Source organism: Antechinus flavipes, chromosome 3 (genome assembly GCF_016432865.1).
Source record: "Antechinus flavipes isolate AdamAnt ecotype Samford, QLD, Australia chromosome 3, AdamAnt_v2, whole genome shotgun sequence".
Classification (NCBI taxonomy): domain Eukaryota; kingdom Metazoa; phylum Chordata; class Mammalia; order Dasyuromorphia; family Dasyuridae; genus Antechinus; species Antechinus flavipes.
The window spans coordinates 67140987-67164069 of NC_067400.1; the positions used below are offsets into that span (position 1 = coordinate 67140987).

The 23083-nt window shown below is 39.5% G+C and overlaps 1 protein-coding gene across 13 annotated transcripts in view; it reads left to right on the forward strand.

Moving 5' to 3' along the window:
• The window catches only part of MARCHF4 (membrane associated ring-CH-type finger 4), a 122758-nt gene that overhangs the window by 83370 nt on the left and 16305 nt on the right, over window positions 1-23083 (forward strand). For all 13 annotated transcript variants that reach the window (XR_007951673.1, XR_007951674.1, XR_007951672.1 and 10 more), the window contains exon 3: window positions 6620-6812. Coding sequence is in view for 1 of the 13 variants with exons in the window: in XM_051983583.1 (XP_051839543.1) it covers window positions 6620-6812 (193 nt within the window). In the remaining 12 variants the exon portion in view is untranslated. The remainder of the gene's footprint in view (window positions 1-6619; window positions 6813-23083) is intronic.

Sequence of the window (23083 nt, forward strand, 5' to 3'; positions counted from 1 at the left end):
AAAGCCCTCTCTCCTGACAGGACTTTCTGCTTTTCCTTTTCTCCCCTGTCTAGTCCATTTTTACACTGCTGTCAGAATAAATCTTTCCTGTGCACAAATGTTTCTGCTTCTCTGCTCAAAACTTTTCAGTGGCTCCCTACTACCTGCCAAGGAAATGTCAAACTCCTTCAAGAACCTCCAAACTATGATGTCACTTGCCTAGTTTTTTCTCATAGCATCACCCTCCATATGTTTCTTTTTTTGTCTCCAAAACACTTCCTCCCACTTCCTGCCTCCATACCTGTGTTTACAATGTTTCCCATGCATGGGATGCCTTCTGCACCCATCTCTCACCCCCTCACCCTTTGAAGTCCTAATCATCTTTTAAAATTTAACTCGAATGCCATTTCCTCCATGAAGCCTTGTTTGATTCCCCCAGCCAGAAATCAATTTTCTATCCTTTTGACAGCTCAGCTTTTTATTTGCATGTTCTCATGCACTTAACATATATTGTTCGGAATCATAATTCTTGCACGTGTGTAATATTTCTCCTATAAGCCTCTCCATGGTAGGGACAGTGTGTCCCACTGAATCTCCTCAATGTATCTAACACAGTTCTCTGCCCACAGTAGGGGCTTCATAAATAGTAATTTAGTGGAAGTTAGAGATAGGAGGAGGGGTTGACTGGAATCCTTACAAAGCCATGGGAAAAGAGATGGAGATGACAGGAGTCAGAGAAAAAGAACAAGGACTGATGAATAAGGGAGTACAGAAATAAAGGAGAGGATTGAGAGAAAGGAGCGATAAGAAGTGGAGAGAAAAGAATTGGGTACAGAGAAGGGATTGGGCAGAGAGAGAAGAGGAAGAAAGGGAGGGAGGAGAGAAAGAACAGAAAAGAAAGAGGAGAAAATTGAATTAGGAAAGAACAGAAGGGAGTCAAGAGGACAAAGAAAAGGATAAGGGAAAAGGAAGATTTAAAACTAGGGAAAAGACAAGAGTCAGAGATGAAAAGAGGAAGGAAATAGACTTTGTGTTTTATGAGCAAGGCCCTGTTCTTAAGATCCAGTGGCCATGACCTTGCTGCCCAGCCCTCCCCACCTGGATCCCATTTGCTAAGCTCTGCGGTCTATGAGAGCCAAATAAGTTGGCAGACCCTGAACATAAACACTCATAAATTCCCCCTATCCAAAGACAGCTCTTGGTGAGAGACATCCACATAAATAAAGTGATTTGCTGCTGAAAATATCACCACACACACATAATTAGCCAATTAAGCTGCCACATAATTAATTAGCCGGTGCATAAGTGAGTTGGGAAGTTAGCATGGTTGGTGTGTATTTCCTTCTTTTTCTTAAGGGAAAAATGAGAATGACCTGTTTGTGCTCTAGAGAGCCCTGAGAGTCCATTGCCAGGGATAACAGGCCTGGAAGGAATAAATCCCAGCTGTAGCACAGAGCAGCTGGAGCAGTAATTCTCCAGGGCACCTTCTAGTGCCTTCCTGAATCCTGGCAAGAGGATTTACTGGGTTACAGTGGAGCAGGAGTTAGCTCTGTAATCAAAGATCCTGGGTTCAAATCCAGTTTTGGATGAGTGACCTATTGGTAAATCACCTCCTTGATCTAGGTTTCCATCTCCAGTCGTTCTGATCTCTGTCTGGCCACTGGACCCAAATGGCTCCGGAGGGGAAAGTGAACAGGTGACCTCACACGGCCCTCCCTCACTTAAATCCAATTCATTTGGATGTCATAGCATCACCTCCCTGATGTCATGGTTCTTTTCAAGAACGAGGACAAACAACAGCAATCTTCTCTAAAAAACATAAGGCTTGAGCTGGCTACACACTGAAGTCCCTCCCAGCTCCTAGGACCTTTCCTTCTGTTGTCCCCTTACTGCAGGAGTGGAACAGGATGGTGTTGGTCTTGGACTTTAGGGGATCTAAGAGAATTGAGGGGAGCATGTTACCGACAGGTACAGAAGGAACTTTTCTAGAAAGGGACCTAAAGAAAATATGTTTAATGCATTACATATAGGTTATAAAATGACCACAGATACTAAGCCTTCAAAATTGTGTGCATTGTACCCCTACCTCCCCCTACCCTACTGCCCCCCCCCCATTATTTATTTGCAAATCTTGGATTTAGTAGCAGTACTAAGACAGTGCCCAGAGGCACAGGGCACTAACCCAGGTCCCCTTGAAGCTCAGACAGTCACATTAATCCGTTTAACTGATAAAAACCTAGAAGAAGGGTGGGATCACAATTCGGGGTGCCCCCTGCAAGTTCCCAAGCAGCAGTTATCTCCTTTTAGATTGTAAGGTCCAGAACCAGTCTGGGCTAACATTTCCCTAAGGGACTCAAAATATCATATCTCTGTACCTCTGCAAAGTCCATTTGGCAATATTTGATTTCTGGGGGACACGTTATAACAGAGAGCCCTGGCCTGAGAGTTGGATGATCTAGAATCAAGTCTCAGATTTGTCAAATTATCAGCTATATGACCTATGCCAGCTGGATTACTTCTATGGATCTGTTCCCTTATCTATAAAATGGGAGGGAAAGGTCTCAGTCAGGAAAACCTGAGTTCAAATTCTGCCTTTAACATACCCTGGAACCGGATGAACCTCTCAGCCCCAAGGGAGGCAGCTCCCCAAGTTGCTGAGCTGAGGGACTCCTCAGTAGGAGTTCCCTATTTCAATGAAATCCCAGGTCTGATTTAAAAAAAAATAAATAAAGAGGATTGTCCCTCCCCCTTCAGGCTTTTGTAAGAACCTGTTTTTGCAAATTGTAAAGTGCTGGATGCACCTGAGTCATTAATCTCACCTCCATCTGGGTCCCTGTCATGTTTTCAGCTGTGAGTTCCTAGAAGTTGGACTGTGCCTGCTTTGCTTGCCTTGGTGCAAAGGTGGGTAATTTTCACCCTCCGTGAAGTGAGAAAGCCAGCAGAAGGAAGGAGCTGGGCTCCCAGGAGAGTTCTGTGGGTTGGGCACAGCTTGTGGGCCACATTGCTTACTCATGTTGGCTCCCAGCAATGAGCCAGACAGGAGCCTTGATGGGAGCACCACTGCTCAGTTCCAGGGAGCCGGTTTCTGTCTCACAGACTGGGAGGCGGGATGAGTGAGCCTCCTGCAAACAGGCTGCAAAGCAGGGGAAGGAAATTAGAGCCAGGGGTTCCAATCCCCATCCTGCTGGCACAGCACTGTGGGACCTCAGCAGTGTCTCTTTGTTTCTCTGATGGGCAGTCGGGTTCACGCCCTATAAATGTTCCTCCCTAATCATTGGGAAATTTGTCAGTCTAGTGAGGGAAACAGGATATGTATGCAAAAAAAAATTATAATACAAATCGTGCAATACGTGGAAAAGAGAGATTCAGATAAAAGGTCCAGAAGGAAGGTGAGGGATGTGTGTTAGAGCTGGATGGTAGAATGTCTCCTATAGAATTGAGAGGATTCTAGATTTAGACTTGGATAAGACCATCTAGGTCACACTCCTTCCCCATTCTACAGAGAAGGAAACTGAGCCCCAAAGAAGTTAGATGGCTTATCCAAGGTCATTGAATTAGCAAGGAGCAGAACTGGTCCTTGAAAGTCCTCTCACTCCAAAACCAGCATTCTTTCCCTTTTTCCACTCTGCCACTGTCCTCGTCTAATAATCAGTCAATCGGTAAACACTTATTAATAACTATTGGTGGGTCCAGATGGAACGGGCCACTGCATCATCTCCCTCTCCATCAAGGTGACCCTTCTGTTCCAGAGCCAATTCAGTGTTAGGGAAGCCTGGTCTCTAATGAGAAGGATTAGACTTCTTTTCTTGTATTTGTTGGCTTCTTACACTATCATCCTGGTATACTCAGGGGAAATTTATTTAGAGTTTGGGTTTTGTTTAATTCCCCTTAAGGGGATTAAAGAAATATTCAATATCCGATGTAAATTGAGATTGGGACAGGTATTTATTTCTTACAGACACACACAAAAATTCTTAGCACAAAAGGTTTTCACAACCATTCATTGGAAGAACACAAACTAACTAAACTAAATAAATTCTTCTGGGAGGCTGAGACTTAAAACCATTGAAACAGGAGGCATTTTCTGAGACTGCAGAATCTCTTCTATTTTATACCTTACCTCAGTTTTGTGACACACCCTTTGAGCTAGAGTAGTTGCTCTAATGCCTTCCAAAGTGCAGCTGGTCCTGGCAGTGACTGTTACCTTCAGTTTGTACCCTCCCGTCTTGATTCCATTGTTCAACTGGGACCGGACAAACAAGTTCAAATAAAAGACAATCACAGACCCGGGTTCAACTCTTGTCGTTGAGCTTTGCCTATTGTAACTGTCACATAGAAATAACCAATGCATAGAAAGACCATCCCTCCACTCTTCATTCAAACATCAAGAGTTAGATGATACTGGAGGGTCTAAGAAAGTGAAGTCACTTTCTTTTTAAAAGGCTTTGGAGTGATTGGTCAGTGAGCCCAGCTTCATCACTCTCAAAACAACCCCAGCAGGACTTAAAATGGCCAACTGGAATCATCTGAGGCAAAGAAATGACATTTCCAAAGGACCCAATCACTGAGGGAGCACATATGGTCTGCTGAAAGTGAGGAAACTCTGTGTGAGAGTTATACAACTCCCAGTCGCGCTAGAATTGGATAGCTTTATGTAGCTCTCTCTCTGAATGCAGACAGTTCAATGATGAGGCATTAGGAAAAGATCCATTCTGAAACTAAGTAGCTGTCCCCCTGCTTCATTCTGATTCCCTTTAGTTAGAGAAGGGCACTAAGATTTAGAGCGTAGACGACATCTTTGGTACGTCCCAGGACAGAAAAAGATAATCTCTGAAACTCTCTCCCCTTTGGGTATGGACTGCTCCATGTTGTATCATAAGATATGTACAGGCTTCTTACTATGGAGGACAGATCGAGGTGGGACGAATTTACAGAATGATGGATATAATTGATGGTCCAGAGTTTCCAGGTTTTATAAAAACAGAGTTCATTCTTAGGGACCCCCAAACCTACTCTTTGGGTCATGCTGTCCTCAAAGATTACTTAGGGAAAATCTGTGAGTATAGATTGTGTCTGGATTTCTATATATGTGGTCAAAAGGTCTCCCAAATCCCATACAAGCACACAAATTAACAATGAATGTATCATTTATTATAAACTGCAAACAAGTTAAGATATAAAAAGATTCAGACTATCCCACACAAAAAAAATCAAAACAAGTCTCCTTCTCCAGCTGGTCCCACTTTTTATAGGATCCTAAAGTCCTCCCTACTCATAATGCACCCTGTGATTTGAATTCCTTTCAGAAAACTCAGGACTGCTAGACAGCAGCACCCCACCATTCCAATGAGACTTTCACCTCAGAGATACACACAATTAGCTGCCCTGAGACCTTAGACTACCTCTGGAAAGAAAATGTGCTTGAGCTTCCTAAGGAGGCAACCTTCTTCCCATCAAATAACTCATGGAAACAGTAAAGTGCAATGTTTGATTGATTTTAGCTCTGTTACTCTTAGGATTACTTCTAAAGATGTGTATGTGGGGACAGCAGGTGGTGCAGTGGATAGAGCACCAGCCCTGTAGTCAGGAGGGCCTGAGTTCAAATCTGATCTCAGACTCTTCATGACTGTGTGACCCTGGGCAAGTCACTTAACCCCAATTGCCTCAGGGAAAAAATAATAAAAATAAAGATGTGTATGTGTAAGAGAGAAAGACACAGAGACAGAGAGTAACAAAGACACAGAGACACACAGAGAGAATGAGAAATAGAAAGAGAATTGGGGGGGACAGAACAGATAGAGAAAGAGAGACCAAGAAATTACACAGATCAATCCCAAACACATAATGTTTCAAAGGTGGAGGGAACTTCAATCCAACCTCTACCAGATCATTCTTGAAATGAATTTAGTTTGGGGACATGTTGAATGTCATGTGATAAAGTAATATTCTTATCAGGGAAAGAGATACTTGGCAGGTAGTTGGTAGCTGGAGTTCAGAGGAGAGAGTTTAAGACTAGATTGTTAAGTTATCTGTACCAAGATGTTATATGAATTCATGGAAATGGATGAGGTCACCAGGGATTGAGTGTAGAGAAAAAAAAGAGGACTTAGGACATAGTCTTTGGAACCATCCTAATTTAGTGTGTGAGAGGAAGAGGATGTCAATTCTTATAGGTCATTCCTGGTATTCAAAACTAGCTCAGAGACTTTTGGTCCATTCTTCTTAGCCCCCCGTTGCTTTAATTTATGTAACTTCAGTCTTGGTACCAACATAAAACCTTTTGGATCCTTTCCTGAACAGAGAGTCAAAATTTCTATTGGTGTTCAGCCAAGTCCATCAGAGTAGTCCAAACAAAAGCTTCTTTTTGATGGTGCATCGTCCATAATTCTGTTTGGCTCCTTTGTATCTTCCCTAAACTATGGACTTTTCCACCAGCACAGACCCCCCCCCAATCATTCAGATATTTTTATCCACAGATATGGGGGAATTAAATGTTCTGTGGCTTGTCAGAAGCTTGTAACTACATCAAAGATTTCAATAAGCCAGGAAGCTCTGGTTTGGATGCCAGTGGATTTGGAAGAGGTGGGGTTGGAGAAGGCTGTCCAAGCATCTTGCTAACCTCCTGTTCTGTCCTCCCCAGTGGCAAGCCATTTCTCTGACGGTCATTGAGAAGGTCCAGATTGCAGCAGCCATCCTGGGTTCTCTTTTCCTCATTGCCAGCATCTCTTGGCTCATCTGGTCCACCTTCAGTCCTTCGGCCAAATGGCAGCGCCAGGACCTCCTCTTCCAGATCTGCTATGGGATGTATGGCTTCATGGACGTGGTGTGCATAGGTGGGTCACTATGGTTGGCGCCCCGTTGGGCAGGGGAACAAAAGGCCCCAAGGCCCAGAGACCAATAGCTCCCTTTGCAAGGGGGAGAGAAGTTCTTTGGGGTCTGGCTTTGGAAGGTAGACATAAACAAGAATTGAAGATCTCTACAGGGTGGCACCTGGGAAACCTGGAGGTAAGTATGACATAAGGGAGAAACAAACTCCTCCACAGAATAAGGTCAGGAGGCTTGACTGCAGGTGTTGAACCTGTATTCTCCAGTGAGAATCAAAACTTAACTGAAGAATGTCGAGCTGCTCTCTCTGACAATCTGAAGTTTAAGGACACCGCGGAATGATGTTTTTAAATGCATATAACAAAATACACAGAATTACAAAAGGAAATCAATTATAATGAAAGAAAGCTGTATTTTTTTTTCCTGTTGAAGTCCACAAACTCCCTGAAATTCATCCATAGATCTCTTAGGAAATCTTGTGGCAAGATTGGACCTCAGGTTAAGAATTTCTGACTGGGTTAGATGTTTTCCAAGGTCCCTTCCAGACCAAAATCCTTCTATAAATGTATGTGTATGGTGTGAGTCACTGGTCCTCTTCCCCATAAATCAATCCCTAATTCCTCCCAGATCCCTCACAAAAGCCCGGGTTCCTTCCTCCTCTGAGCTCCGTTATGCCAGTTTGGGCTAGCATTGCTTAGAAATATCATGTGAACCCCATGTACACGCCTAACCTTGACTGTAGCGCGTAGAGTCTAGAGACTATTTGTACATGTAGAGAATTTTAGTCTCTTATGAATTTTGAAGTCGTGATACATGATTTATTATTTTTTCCATTCTTTATTGCTGTCGTCAGGGGTTGTTAGTTTGGAAGGTTTAGTCTTTTTCTAAAAGTAAAAAAACAAAATAGAACAGTATTCCATCCTTGGTCAACAAGCAGAGGCCGTGCCCAGGACTAGATTAAACTCTAAGTGATAATCCCTGGTGACTTTATCTTTCCTTGGTAATGTCCCGCAAGGAGCCTTTTGCCCCCAGTATTTCCCCCTACTACTTATTCGGTGTCAAAATTACCATTTCTTTCTGGGGGAAAGAAAATTATGTTTTCTTTTACTATTGGGAATGTCAGGATCCCTCAGTCTTAGGCATGAGTTAATTGGAGAGAATGTTATCAGAGGCACAACTGTCTAAGCTTGTGCACACTTATTGTCGCTCAGCTGTTCAGTGCTTTCTGGGTCCAAGATCTCAGACAGCCTGTAGCATAGCCCAGGTGCAAGACCTTCCCTGGGATGGATAAAACACATGGTGACACAAATACATGGAGAAGGTGGCAAAAGTGGGCAAGGCCTGCCCCCTACCCCCAGTCCCCGGCTGCACAACTCAACACAAGTTCCATCAGTAAATTCTCTTTTTCTCGCTCCAACACTTCTCTATAAAGAATAAATGAGCCAATCTCTTAGACTAGAACTCTCTCTCTCTCTCTCTCTCTCTCTCTCTCTCTCTCTCTCTCTCTCTCTCTCTCTCTCTCTCTCTGTGTCTCTCTCTCTCTCCCCTCTCTGTCTCTCTGTTTCTCTCTCTCTCTGTCTCTCTCTCTGTGTCTCTATGTCTGTTGTTGTCTCTTTCTTTCTGTCTCTTTCTCTGTGTGTGTGTGTGTGTCTCTCTCTGTGTCTTTGTCTCTGTTTCTCTGTCTCTCCATGTCTCTCTGTGTCTCTTTTGGTGTCTCTCTTTGTCTCTGTCTCTCTCTCTCTCTGTCCCCTCTCTATCTGTCTCTATTTCTGTTTCTGATTCTGTGTGTCTGTCTGTCTCTCTCTGTGTGTCTCTGTCTCTGTGTCTTTATCTGTCTCCTCTCTGTTTCTCTCTCTGTGTCTCTATGTCTGTCTCTGTCTATGTATGTCTCTCTCTGTGTCTTTGTCTCTGTTTCTATGTCTCTCTATGTCTGTCTTGGTGTCTCTCTTTGTCTCTCTCTGTGTCTTTGTCTGTCTTTGTCTCCCTCTGTGTCTCTCTCTGTCCCTTCTCTATTTCTGTGTTTCTGACTCTGTGTGTCTGTCTGTCTTTCTCTGTGTCTCTGTCTCTGTGTCTTTGTCTCTATTTCTGTCTCTCTCTCTGTCCCCTCTCTGTGTCTGTCTCTATGTGTCTCTGTCTCGGTCTCTCTGTCAGTCTCTTTCTCTTGTCTGTCTCCCTTCTCCTCCAGCTTCAAAGTAAGAGAGGCTGGTGTCCTTTTCTGGGCTCTGGGAAGCAGTTACTGCCTTCCTGTTACCAAATCAAATACTTAATCTCTCTGATCGAGGTAAGAGGAAATCACATCAAAAGGAAGTTTCTTTTGGCAAGAGTCCCATGATGTCATTTAAAGATAAATGTCCCCTGTGGATAGAGAGGGGCTAGCTTTTCGCAGAGGGCTACATCTTCATGGGCAACTTTGCATCCTGAGCTGTTAGAGTGATTTTCTCTTGTTTTATATTTTTCTCTATTTTCTTCTCTCTCTCTCTCTCTCTCTCTCTCTCTCTCTCTCTCTCTCTCTCTCTCTCTCTCTCTCTCTCCCTCTCTCTCTCTCTCTCTCTTTCTTCCCCTCCCTCCCTCCTTCTCTCTCTCTTTTTCCTCTCTCTCTTTCTCTCTCTCTTTCTCTCTGTCTTTCTGTCTGTCTGTCTCTCTCTTTCTCTCCATATTTGTCTGCTACATATATATCACATATGATTTCTTATGTTGTTTCACTAGATTTCTTCTGTCTCTCTTTATGTAGGCAGCCCTGTGCTTCTCACTCTCTGCCTCATTTTATCTCTGCTATAAGCAGAGTGCCATCTATTTATGTTTCTTCTAGTTCTTTCCTTTTGCCCCCTTTTGTTAGGAAAACCATTTCTGAGGATTTAGCATCCCATTGTGCCAAATCCATCTGGTCAGGAGGGGGCCCCATTTGGTCCTGACAAGTTAGTCACTGCTTGAAGACAGTGGCTGAGCTGCAGAGAGAAATGCTGAGGGGACTCTAATTGCTTTCTAGAGTCTATTGAGTTGCCATCAAAAAGCATCAGGAACAGTTTATAGTCTCACTCCACTGCCTAACTCCAGCGGGGAGCAGGCTGCTTTATCATTTTGTTGATTGCTATCAAATATACTCCAGTTACAGAATATGCCTGGGAAGAAGGGAGGGAAGCAGAGTTATTGTTCCCAGCTTACAGATGAGGAAACTGGGATTCGGGAATATTGAGTGATTTGTCGAAGACAATCCACAAGCACAGCAAGTGCACCAGCATAGATAGATGCCCATTTCTGTTGTCTTTGAAGGTGATTGTGTGGCTGCCCTCACTGTAGAAGAAACAGAGGGTTAAAAATCAATAAGGAAGTAAAAGTCATTGAGAAATGAAAAGGGAGATAGTGGTAGGAGGTGGAGAGGAGACAGGATAGATGGAATCTATGGGGAGAATCTACCAATGGCTAAAATCAATACCCAATTTTCATCAGAACTAAGAAACAAAATAGTCAGTCACCTAAGATTCAATTGTGGGGAAGGGTAGAGGGAAGAGTATTATTATTATTAGCAATGATTACAATATTTAGCATCCATATAATAGTTCAAGGCTTGCAATGTACTTTACAAATATTATTTTGTTCCCAAAACAACTTTGGGAGAAAGGTTAATTAATTAATTAATTAATTAACCCCCAATTTGCAGATGAGGAAACTGAGGCAAATGGAGATGAGGACTTGTCCAAAGTCACACAGCTAATAAGTGTGACATGTCTTTCTAAGACCAGGCCAGCAGCTTTATCCACTGAACCACGTAAATGCCAATGCTACACAGATACCAGGTGCCTAGTCCTGGCTTTGCTTTAAAGCTCACTGGTACTTGAATAGATTGATCAATTTAATTCTTGGTCAAAGAAATTAATAGTAGCAAAGGAACAGGGTGTGCCTCTCCCTTTCCCCCCAAAAATACCTAGGAGGGGAGAAATTAAACTTTTGTTTACAATGAAACTTTTGGACTGGTTGCAGTTTTCAATTACTTGAGTTCAATTCAAAAAGCACCTTATGTGTGTTAGACACTAGAGATACAAAGACAAAAGTGAAACATTCCCTCTCCTCTGTCAGCTTGCATTCTACTAAATGACAACTACAACAATAAATTAATTATCCAAAGAGTATTTTATTAGATATAGTAGGAGATACAGAGATGTATAAAATATGATCCCTCCCTTCAAGAAACATATAGCTTACAGAGAGAGACAAGGAAACGAGATTAATTATCACACAATAAAAATCAATGCCAGTAGGTTAAGATGCATTTATTAACCACCTGCTATATGTCAGGTACTGTGTTATAAAACAAGATAAAAGACCATCCCTCTTCTAATGTATTTAGAGTCTAATGTGGGAATGAAAGCCATCATGTAAGTGTAAATTTATATATTGTTAGACTTCAAATTTCAAGATCAGTCAATGTATGTTGCACTGATCAAGAAAAGCTTCCTGTGAAAGAAGAGCTCATCTGAGTCTTGAAAGATGGGTCGGGTGCAAAGATTTAAGCAAATGGGAGGAAGAAAGGTGATGACTTGAATAATGGAACCAAGGAAGGAGTGAGAATAGGATGGTTATAAAGAGACCAGCCTGTCTAGAGCAAATAATAGGAGATAAGATTGGGTGAAATAAAAGTTCAGAGAGAAAGAAGGCTGGGAAAGGAAGAAGCTTTGTAAATTAAGAGGAAAGTCTGAGAAAATTGATTTACCGCTAAAACATTACGTTTTCCCTGGAGACAAACCCCAGGATAATTTGGCAGCAGCAACATTCAAGCTCTCCTTTCACCTTGATCCTTGGCTCCTTTGATCTCATGTTGTTGAAGCAGACACTGTTTGTTCATTTGTTCATCTCACTACAGCATCTTGGCTGAGCTTGAAGAGATGAGCACCACAGCTACCAAAAGGCTTTTTTTAAAATTATAGCTTTTTCATATGCATTGGTAATTTTTCAGCATCGACCCTTGCAAAGCCTTCTGTTCCAACTTTTCCCCTTCTCCCCCCATTCCCTCCCCTAGATGGCAGGTAGTCCAAAACATGTTAAATATGTCTAAGTATATGTTAAATACAATATATGTATACATATCCATACAATTATCTTGCTACCCAAAAATAATTGGGTCTAGAAAGAAAAAAAAACCTGAAAAGGAAAACAAAAATGCAAGCAGACAATAACAGAAAGAGTGAGAATGCTATTGTGGTCCACCCTCATTTCCCATAGTTCTCTCTCTGGGTGAAGATGGCTCTCTTCATTAATGAACAATAAAAGTGTCTGGAGTAACAGATATCTCCAAAGACGGCTCAATAAGAAGTGACAGATTTTGTCTGAGTTGGCCAACAAGTACGTCGGTTTTTATTCAATTTCTGTAAAGGGAAGTGCTTTTTCTAATCTTATGGTTAGAGAAAAGGGCTTTGTGCTTGTTTATGCCAAACTTAAACGCCTGATGATATCAGCCAACACAGGATAGGAGACATCTTGAAATCATGGCATATAAGATGCTCAATCAAACTCAGAGTGGCAGTGATGGAGGAACATAAGGCTTCCTGAGCAGGAGAAAGGATCTAGAATAAACTTACCTGGAGTAGCAAGATGACAAAGCAGCCATTGTGAATCTGGAACACAAACATAATGAAACATACTAACACCATATGTAGGGTAATATATCCCTACCTTCTTTTTTTTTTTTTCCCCTAGCACCAAAGTACCTAAAGTGTTTTTCATCCTAATTAGTATGATCACTTTCCACTAAGTCCTACTGTGATATATCATTGTGGTAATGGCCATGCATTTTTTTAATCATTATTTGTATTTATTTGTTTTTTTAGGGGGAGTTAGTTTTTTTTTAATTAAAACTTTTTATTTTCAAAACATATGCATGGATAATTTTTCTTTTTTTAAAATAATTATAACTTTTTATTGACAGAACCTATGCCTGGGTAATTTTTTACAATATTATCCCTTGCACTTACTTCTGTTCTGACTTTTCCCCTCCCTCTCTACCCCCTCCCCAGATGGCAAGCAATCCTATACATGTTAAATAGGTCACAGTATATCCTAGATACAATATATGTGTGCAGAACCGAACAGTTCTCTTGTTACACAGGAAGAATTGGATTCAGAAGGTTAAAATAATCTAGGAGGAAACAGTTTACATTCATTTCCCAGTGTTCTTTTTTTGGGTGTAGCTGCTTCTGTCCATCCTTGATCAATTGAAACTGAATTAGCTGTCTTTATCGAAGAGATCCACTTCCATCAGAATACATCCTCATACAGTATCGTTGTTGAAGTGTATAATGATCTCCTGGTTCTGCTCATTTCACTTAGCATCAGTTCATGTAAGTCTCTCCAAGCCTCTCTGTATTCATCCTGCTGGTCATTCCTTACAGAACAATAATATTCCATAACGTTCATATACCACAATTTACCCAGCCATTCTCCAACTGATGGGCATCCATTCATTTTCCAGCTTCTAGCCACTACAAACAGGGCTGCCACAAACATTTTAGGGCCATGTGTTCTTAAAGGCTCTACCAGTGAAACCCAAACCCTGGCAATGCCTACGAGGTTAGAAAATTTTCAAGAATGGGCCCATTGGGGATAACTAGGAGGCGCAGTGAATAGAGCACCAGCCCTCAAGTCAGGAAGACCTGAGTTCAAATCTAACCTCAGATACTTAACACTTCTTGGCTGTGTGACCCTGGGCAAGTCACTTAATCCCAATTGCCTCAAGGGGAAAAAAAAAGGAATGGGCGGGCTGGTAGATTGTGTATTTGCTATCTAAGCATCAGTACTAGTCAAGTTTAGAGAGGCTTGTTACCACGTTGGTCAAATTTTTTATCCATAGAAAATTCCATCCTGTGATCTACGGTCCTGTTTGTTGTTTTTAAATATATTTTGATAATTGTATTATTTTATTCCCCAAATAATTCTTTGTTTTATTTTACGTACTTGAACATAAGATTCTGAAAAGGGGTCTATAAGTTTTGCCAGGTTGCCAAAGAGGTCCATGAAAATAAAAACCAAAAAAAAAAAAAAAAAAAAGGTAAAGAACTCTGTTTTGATTTTTCAGTTAGGCTAGTTATGACTGGCCTTGGGGAAGGGAATACTCATACTAAAAAAAAAATCATAACTCCTTAAAGTACAAGTAGAATATAGTTATATTGTATATAAAGGCACAGAGAATTATGTTTTTAACTGAACTACAAGATCCTTGCTGAAAGGAATCAGGTCTTCGATTCTCTCTCTCTTCCTCTCTGTCTCTGTCTCTGTCTCTCTCTGTCTCTCTGTCTCTTCCCGCCTCACCCCTCTACGCAGTAGGTGCTAAATAATTGAATTTTGATTAATATCTGGAAGGTTCCCATTTGTCAATGAATCAGTTTATTGAGTGATTTCTGTTGCTAAGTACTTTATTAGGCAGTGGAGAGAAATGGAGAAGTGAGGAGGGGATAACAAGACATTATTCCTACCTTTTAGAAGCTTACAGTTGTATGATGTTAGAGCTTTTCTGGACTATAGAAATTATTTAATCTAATACTTTGATTTTAGCAACGAGAAAGCTGAGTCTCAAATATAAGTTCCATCTTCTAGGTGAAGGCTTTTCTTCAGACACTGGTGTCTCTTCCTGAAAATTACCTTGTATTTATTTCAAAGATATATTATGAATATGAAGGAGAAAATAAGCAATACGGGATCTTAGAAGTGAAGGGACTTCAGCGGAATCCTTTCTACAATGAGTTGTCATCTAGCATTCATTTGAAGATTTCTAGTAGGACAGAACTAATAATTGAATGGCTCAAAGCATTTTAACACATATTTACATGGTCCTAATTACTGGGGAAAGTTTTCTTACACCAAGATTTAACAGGTAATAGCTTTGCTATTATCTTTTCTGGTTGTACCTGTCTCCAACCCTGAGTTAAAATATATTGAATGGCAGCTCCAGGTTTATATGGACTGGGTTTAATTTTGGGGACAGCCATCCCCCTCGCTTATTTTCTCTTTGAGTCATTTTGCCACCAGAATTGCAGAATGTAGTTTATTTTTGGGTTTCCACAGATGTAGGTAAAAGACCCTTATACAAACACTCGAAGAGTAACAGTTCATATTGGATAGAGGGGTACAGGATAACATTTATTTCACTTCACTGAGAATACAATCTTTTGCTTCCCCATGTTGTTCCTTCCTTCCTTGCTACTTCTCCACCTGCAGTAGCTATGTGCATAGTCTTCTCTCTCCCACAGAGTTGTGGTGCCCAGGAACTTCTCTTTAGTCCAGTGACTAATACGTATTTTTAAGTGATAACTGTGTACCTGTTACTATGTCTGATGCTGGGGGTCCAAAACCAGCAATGCTGCCCTGGCAGGTCCTGCTTCCAAGGAGTTTAGATTCTATTGAGCAAAATGTGTACATGTGTAAATAAGTACAAAAAAACATACACAAAATAAACATTAGATTAAAATAGAGAGCAGTTGGGGTAAGGAGTACAGCAGTAAGAGATCAGAAAAGGTTTTATTTAAGAGTTGGAATATGAAGTGAGTTTTGAAGGAGTCTAGGGATTCTACAGTAAGAGGATATACTCCTCGCTTAGAGCACAGCCTGTATATAAGCATAAGAACGGGAAATAAAACATCATGGGAAAAGGAAAACAAAAAGGCCCATTGATTCCAGATCATGCAAGGATTTAAATACCAGAAGGGTTTGCATTTGATTGCATCTATGACTTAACACAGTGCCCACCACACAGTAGGTACTTAAGTGCTTGTTAACTTCACATGATTCTGAGGGAAGTTACTTGAGCTTCTTGAGATAGGGAGTGATGTGGTCAGATTCTGGTACAATTTGGAGTATGGATTGGAGAAGGGAGAGACTGGATGTAGGGAGAGTTTGTGGTAGAAATTCATTTCAGTAAGAGGGGATAAAGTAAGCAATTACATGTATATACACAATGTATACTATATATATATAATATACAACAAATATATAATAAAATTAGCTTTGAAATACATTAAATTACATATAAAATACAATATAGTATCTTTAAACAGTTGTATCAGAAAAGAAATGAGAATCTATTTATTTTTAAATTTTTTTTCAGTTAACAAACTTTTTTTCTCTTTCACCCATTCCCCCATCCACCCCTGCATTGAGAAAGAAAAACAAAACAATACCCTTGTATCACATACATATCACCAATTGGAACAGATCCCTACATTGACACTGTCTAAAAATATGTGTCATTCTGCATCAGAAATCCATCAGCTCTTGTTGTTCATCATCAGTCCTCCAGAACAGTGAGTAATAGGCCATTACATTCTTTAGAGTTCTTAGTGTTTTTGTACACATTGTTCTCCTGATTTTGTTAACTTCATTCTGTATCAATTTATACAAACTTTCTCCAAAAACATTTCTTTTATAATTTCTTTTGGCATGAGAGTATCCCATTACTTTCATATATAATGATTTTCCCCAGTTGATAGGCATTTAGTTTTCCATTGTTTGCATCTATAAAAAGAACTGATATATATATGTCTTTTTTCTTCTTTCTTTGACCTTTCTGAGGAATACACCCAGTAGTAGCATCACTAGTTCAAAGGGTATATACAGTTTAGTAACCTTGTGGAAATGGTTCCTAATTGCTTTCCAGAATAGCCAGACTACTTCATATCTTCACACCTGTTTCCTACAAGCCTCCAACATTTGTTATTTTCCATTTTTTGTCAACTTAACCAATATGATAGGTGTGAGGTAGTACTTCAGAACGGCTTTAATTTGCATTTTTCAAATTATTATCATTGGAGCACCTTTCAAATGGCTTTTGCTAGTTTGGATTACTTTCCTTCAGAACTGATTGTTCATATCCTTTGACCATTTATCAATTGCTAAACAGATCTTATTTGTATAAATTTGAATCAAATCCTTCTATATTAGAAATTATATCTTTACCAGAGAAACTTGCTCCAAATAAACTGATTTCCCTCTAGATGTAGCTATGTTGGTTTTGTTTGTATAAAACCATTTAAATTTTATGTAATAAAAACTGACCATTTTTATCTTGCACACTTCTAACTATTATTTGGTCATGAATTTTTCTCTTATTCATAATTATAAAAATTATTTTCTTCTTTGCTCTTCTAATTTGTTTATGTGACCTCTTACATCCAAGTCATATAGCCATTTGGAGCTTATTTTGATATGTATTATGAGATGTTGGTCTAAATCTAATTTTTACCAGTCTGTTTTCCAATTTTCTCAGCAGTATTGTTGAATCCTTGGATAGGGTATCTTTGAAAGAAGGTCGTTTGTATCAGAGAGCAGATGGTTGATGGTCGCTATGGAAACAATTAAATATAGATTTCATTTTTAATTTTACAATTTTTTATTTATTATAGTTTTATTTTTATTTATTTCACTTTTCATCATACCCAGCTAGGCTATTGTTCAGAGAGAGAAAGAACCAGGACTTCTAAAAGAAAATAAAGACTGATGAAAATTTAGCTGGCAGGAAAATATGACTAAAGAAAAAATACTCTAGAAAAAAACTTGACATAAGAATATGATTTTTCACTCCTTGAATGTAATAGCAGGCAGACTCTGGTGTTTAAATTGTCATTTCTATCTATCTGTATCTGTTTGTCTCTGAATCAATCTCTCTCTCTCTCTCTCTCTCTCTCTGTTTCTTTGTTTCTGCCTCTGTCTCTCTGTCTCTGACTCTGTCTCTCTCTCTGAATCTCTTCCTTGTATTGCTATCTCTATTTCTTTCCTCACTTCTGCATCATGTTTATCTGATGTCTCATAAGTTAAATGTCCTTAATAATGTAATTTCATTTATTTTTAAGTAATAATAGCTTTTTGTTTTTCAAATGCATGCAAAGATAGTTCTCAACATTCACACTTGCAAAATTTTGTATTCTGAAATTTTCTCCCTCTTTCCCCCCTCCTCTTGACAGCAAGTAATTCAATATAGATTAAACATGCAGTTTTCCTAAAAAGATTTCTTCCTATAATTAATCTAAAAATACATATAAAATAATATGAGGTCAACATGTCTTAGTTAGAAGTACAAAATATGGAGCAATATATTGCAAAATGGGACTCGTATGTACAGATGTTCATTTGACCCCATGATTTTTCTTGCTGAATTTTCTGCTTCTCACTGATCTCTTCCCCTAGTAATTGATACTCTCTCAAGCAGTTGAACCATGAGGAGGCAACTCTGAAAGTATAACCAGTATTAACGGTTCTTTAAGAATGAAATAGCCAGGATTGGAATGACTTGGTATATTTGAAACTTTCTAGCTCTAGGTCTGAGGTATTCTGGGATATTTGAAACTTTCCAGTCTTAATTGACCTGGAGTCAGAATAAATTTTGGCTATTTAAGACATTTGATCTTTTACCAAAATGAAGTACTTACTTTCTTTGAAATCAGAGGTCTCCAATTTTTACTCCGGCTTGAATGAGAATTAACCATCCAGTACATCTTCTCATTTCTCAGCTCTTGATTCCTGTGTCTTCCACTCCTTCAGCATCTTCTACTGAATGTTGAGTTATGAAGGGGAACTTTATTTTCCTGTTTTCCTGAACACTATCCTCCTGCTGGTCTATGCAAATCAGCCCCAGGCTGCCTCAAGACTTCACTAGAATCCAGGTTGAGGAGGGACAGAACTGTCAGTGGCCATTGGGTTGGGGTCACCTTGCCACAATGGCAAAGATTAATTTCTCAGCTAGAGATGTGAAATGTTGAGGAAACACAGAGAAAATAAACAGCATAATGCTAGAAGGCAGTGGAATATAGTGCAAAGAACTTCCAAAAAACTGGATTTAAGTTCTGTTGTTGTGATTACTCAATCTCTATTTTTTCTTATAATTTATTTGTGAAATGTCTGGATTAAAGTAGATGATTTCTGATGTCCTTTCCAGTTCTGATTATGTGTGCCATGGAAAAAGTCAACTTTGACCCAGGTTTTGAAGGAAGATAGAGGTCTGGGTTGGGGAGGTAAGTGAGGGATGGAATTCTACTTGAAAAAATACGCATATCATCCAAAGAAAGAAATATGAGGTCTGAATGCAAATCAAAGAATACTATTTTCATTATTTTTGTTTTTTCTTTCTTGTGGTTTTTCCCTTTTGTTCTGAGTCTTCTTTTACACCATGACTAATATGGAAATGTTTAACATGATTGTACATATATAACCTACATCAGATTGCTTAATGTTTTCGGGAGGGGAAGGAAGAGAGGGAAGGAGAAAAAGGTACTCAAAATCTTATAAAGATAAATGTTTAAAATTATTTTACATATAATTGGAAAATAAGTACTATTAAGGAAAAAGAATTAAGGAATATGAATGTGCATAGACAATGGGGTGAGATAAGGAAATAGTGTACAAAGAGGAGACAGCAGGTTTGCTAAGTGGAGGAGTAATAAGAAGCAAAACTGAATATATTAGGGAAAGTAGGAGGGAGCAGGGAAGAGAAGGGAGGAGGCAGTGGGGAAGCCTAGGCAGAGGATCTCACATTTAATGAAATAGTTTCAGGCAGGATGGATTGGAGGGAGAAACTAGCAACAGAGAGAGCAGCAGGGAGGCTGCTTAGATAGTCTAGTTGTGAAGCAATAAAAACATGGATTAGAGTTGATATGGGCAGGAAGGAGACAGGTCTGCTGTGAGATATTGCAGTGAAGGAACAGGCATCTGTTGCCTAAGTCAAGTTCACCTAGTCCAGCCCTGTCATTTCACAGATGAAGAAACCTGAGGTTTTAAGAGCTTCAGTGACTTGAAATAAGTTTAAGAATTTGTGCTACTCTCCACCAATAGCTTTTTGCTGTCACTAGAATACATGATTTATCACAAAAGAAATATCTACATGTAGGGATAAACTGAAGCCAGCTCCCAAAAGCTAACTGTTCAGTTTTCAATGCGAGTATTTAAACCTGGAAATAATCAAATGCTACAATCAGGGCTTGATTTCTTGTTCCATTGATTGTCCAGACTTGAGAAGGAACTGGGGGAACATGTTAATAATACAATTGAATTTAAAAGTGCCTTATCTGTGTGTGTATGTATATGAATCTGTGTGGACCTTTTGAGACTGTTGTTACTAATTTTTTTTTTAGAAGATCCAGATATTAAACATTTACCAGTATATCCTTGCTTCCAAGATATAGAGGACATAATGTTCTGACATTGAGAATCTGTATTTATTCAAACCTTATTAGAAAGTGTCCCTTGTTACATCCTCTGCTCCACTCCTCCATTTTTGATGCCCCGGGGTGGCTGCCTACCTTGCCTGACTGTTCCCACTTCTGGGTTTGATATTGGGGGTGTAAAGGAAGGGAAATCTGAAATGACTCATAGAAGAACAAGCCACCCACTAAAACCACAGGTAATAGATGTAGGAATTAGAAGTGAGTTAGCTCAGCCACCTCATTTTCATTTTACAGATAAAAAAACTGAGGCTCACAGACGTGCAGTATATACAGCCTGTATGAGAGCTGAGACTTGGACTCAGGTTGTCTATCTCCCAGAACTAACATTCTTTCCACTGGGCTATTTTGCCTCTCTGTGGTCTATCTCTTCACTACTTTGTTGACTATGCTAAATATAGATAATGGTCATCAGATATTTTGATGGCTGGAGAATATCCAACATGAACCCCAATACTTAAATTTATCTGGGTTCTTGGGAAGACGGGAATAAGATCATTCTTGGAATTAGCTCCCAAGAAACCTCACGTTCATAATATGAAACCATTCCTATAAGTCTTGGTGGTGGATTCCTGTTCCTGTTGATATTTGTAGGGAAGGAAACTGGGGCCATTGCTACTCCAACTTTATAAAATCTGGACTGTTGTTGGGAGTCTACTATAGCATTGAGTTGGACCAAAACCAGATTTTGATCACCAAAGTAACAAGAGAACGTACAGAGATATTCAAATTATACTGGCCTGGATACTTCTATGTAATCTACACATTAGATTTGGATCATCCAACCCCATCATTCTAAACATAAGGAAATTGAGGTATTCCAGGCAAGTTGAACCCATGAGCTGTAGTCTAAAGGATGAGTATTGAGTTTTATAAGGAGGGATCCAGAATTAGTACTCAGGATTCTTGAACTCCCAGCTCTTGTGCTCCTGCCGCAAGATTAGCAGTTGTCTGTCATGAACTTGGCAGTCAACCAATAAGCATTTTGTTGTTGCTGTTCAGTCATTTTTCAATAGTTATTGACTCTTTGTGATCCTATTTGTTTTTGGGTTTTTTTTTGGTGAAGAGTTATGAAGAATATATTACCGGGCTAGATATCTGGAATATACACACATGTGTATCTATATCTATAGATATATAGATATCTATGTAGATATATATATACACACACATAATTTTTAGGGAAGGATACTAACTGCTAGGAGTACAATGAAAGATATTTTGGAGACAGAAAAGACAATAAATGGGAATTGATTGGCTAGTCAAGGGAAATGAGAGAGAGGAAAGGATGACACTAAGGTATGAAATTGGTTGACTAGAAGTATTGGTGGTACCTTCATCAGAAATAAGGCAGTTCAAAAGTGGGATGGTTTCTTTGCTTTATTTCAACTCACTTTTCTTCTAAGGACAATCAACAATCTCCCCTTAACTCCAAATGATTTTAGATGTCTATCTTGAATCTTCTCTAATCCTATCTGATCTACCTAATGAGAACAATCTCATTAAACTGGTGAATTCAGAATTTTATCAACTTCTAGTAGGGTGGTGTTTCAATGGAAAAGTAAAGTGGCTTATTCCAACGACATGGAGAAATTAGTATGATACAGTGAAAAGGGCTGGGATAGAGCAAAGAGTTAGAAATACCTCTTTGTATTTTGGACCTTCTGTCAAATAATAACAGTAATAATGGTAACAATAAAAATAATATAAAACATTTTACATATTTTTCCTAATTTTTATCTGCACAATATCCCTGAGAGGTTTATGTATTTTGCCCAGAGTCACATGGCTAATAAATGTCTGGGGTCAAATTCAAATTCAAGTCTTCCTGTCTCCAGGTGTAATCTTTTAGCTATTGAGACATTTAATAGTCTGGGACAAGAAGGTGGGACTAGATTATCTCCAAGGTCCTTTCTAGCTCAGAAATCCCATTTTTCTGTGATTCTGTCACCTATAAATATATTAACTATTAGCTACAGTTTGAGATTTGGAAAAATTGAAGCTGCTTGGCTTAAATTCAGGGTGCTGCCTGGTGGAGGAAGGGGAGCAGCTATATAGTCTGTCTGCTGAGAAGTGCTACTTATGAGAATTATTTGTTCTTTGGGGCGGAAGAAGACCAGGGAATGAAGAAAATAGAATGCTAACCAGTTTACTTTGCTTCCTTATGAGTTCTAGGAAAGCTGAAATCAATGGCTAAAATGAGAATTTAGGGTACCCTATGGGAATCCTCTCAAACAAAATACATCTATGGAATAGATTTCTTATTCCAGCCCATAGATTTTCAGGAGCAGAGCATTTTGAATGAGAGAGAAAATGAATCATTTCTCCCACCCTGCTCTCTCCATGAGAAGACATGACTTATTTCTAATATCTTCAGCATACCTGCCCCTTCTTCTTTTTTCTCTAACAATACTACCCAACTGTGGCAAAAAAAGAGATGGATCCATCTAGCAAATAAATGTTGTGTTCTCTGCTCTAGTAGCTCAGGTTATTACAACTTAACAAGAGTAAAGAATTAAGGGCTTTGGGAGGGGGATTAAAATAGCCCCCAAATAAATTGCTTAGTAAAGCCAGGGCATGCCAGCATCAGAAAGACAGGTCAGGAAGGACATGGACCTCTTCCTCTCTTCTGTGTGCTTCATTATTTTCATTTTTAAGGAGTTCTACTCGCACAACACAAAAACAAAGAAATCAAATAAAACAAAACCAAAAAACTCCCCTGGGCATTGAGTCATTTTACATTTTATCCAGTGACTTTCACAGAAGTAGTTCCTGCCCCTGAATATTCCATACCTCAAACTACAGGTTTTATTTATCTCAGAAATATCGTGAATTTTATCTTATTATTTTAATCCAGGTATGTCATTTCATCTATATGCAAAATTACCTTTCCCAGTACAGAAGCTGTCTCCGCCAATGGTAACCTGCCAGTCCAAACTTGTTGAAAGATTGCCATAATAAGAAATTGAGTGATTGGCTCATGGTCACATGATTAGTATGTGTTCCTGCCAGGTCTTTCTGACTTCAACTGTGACCATCTATGCATGGCTTTATGCTTCTCTCATTTCAAGATTTGGGATAGA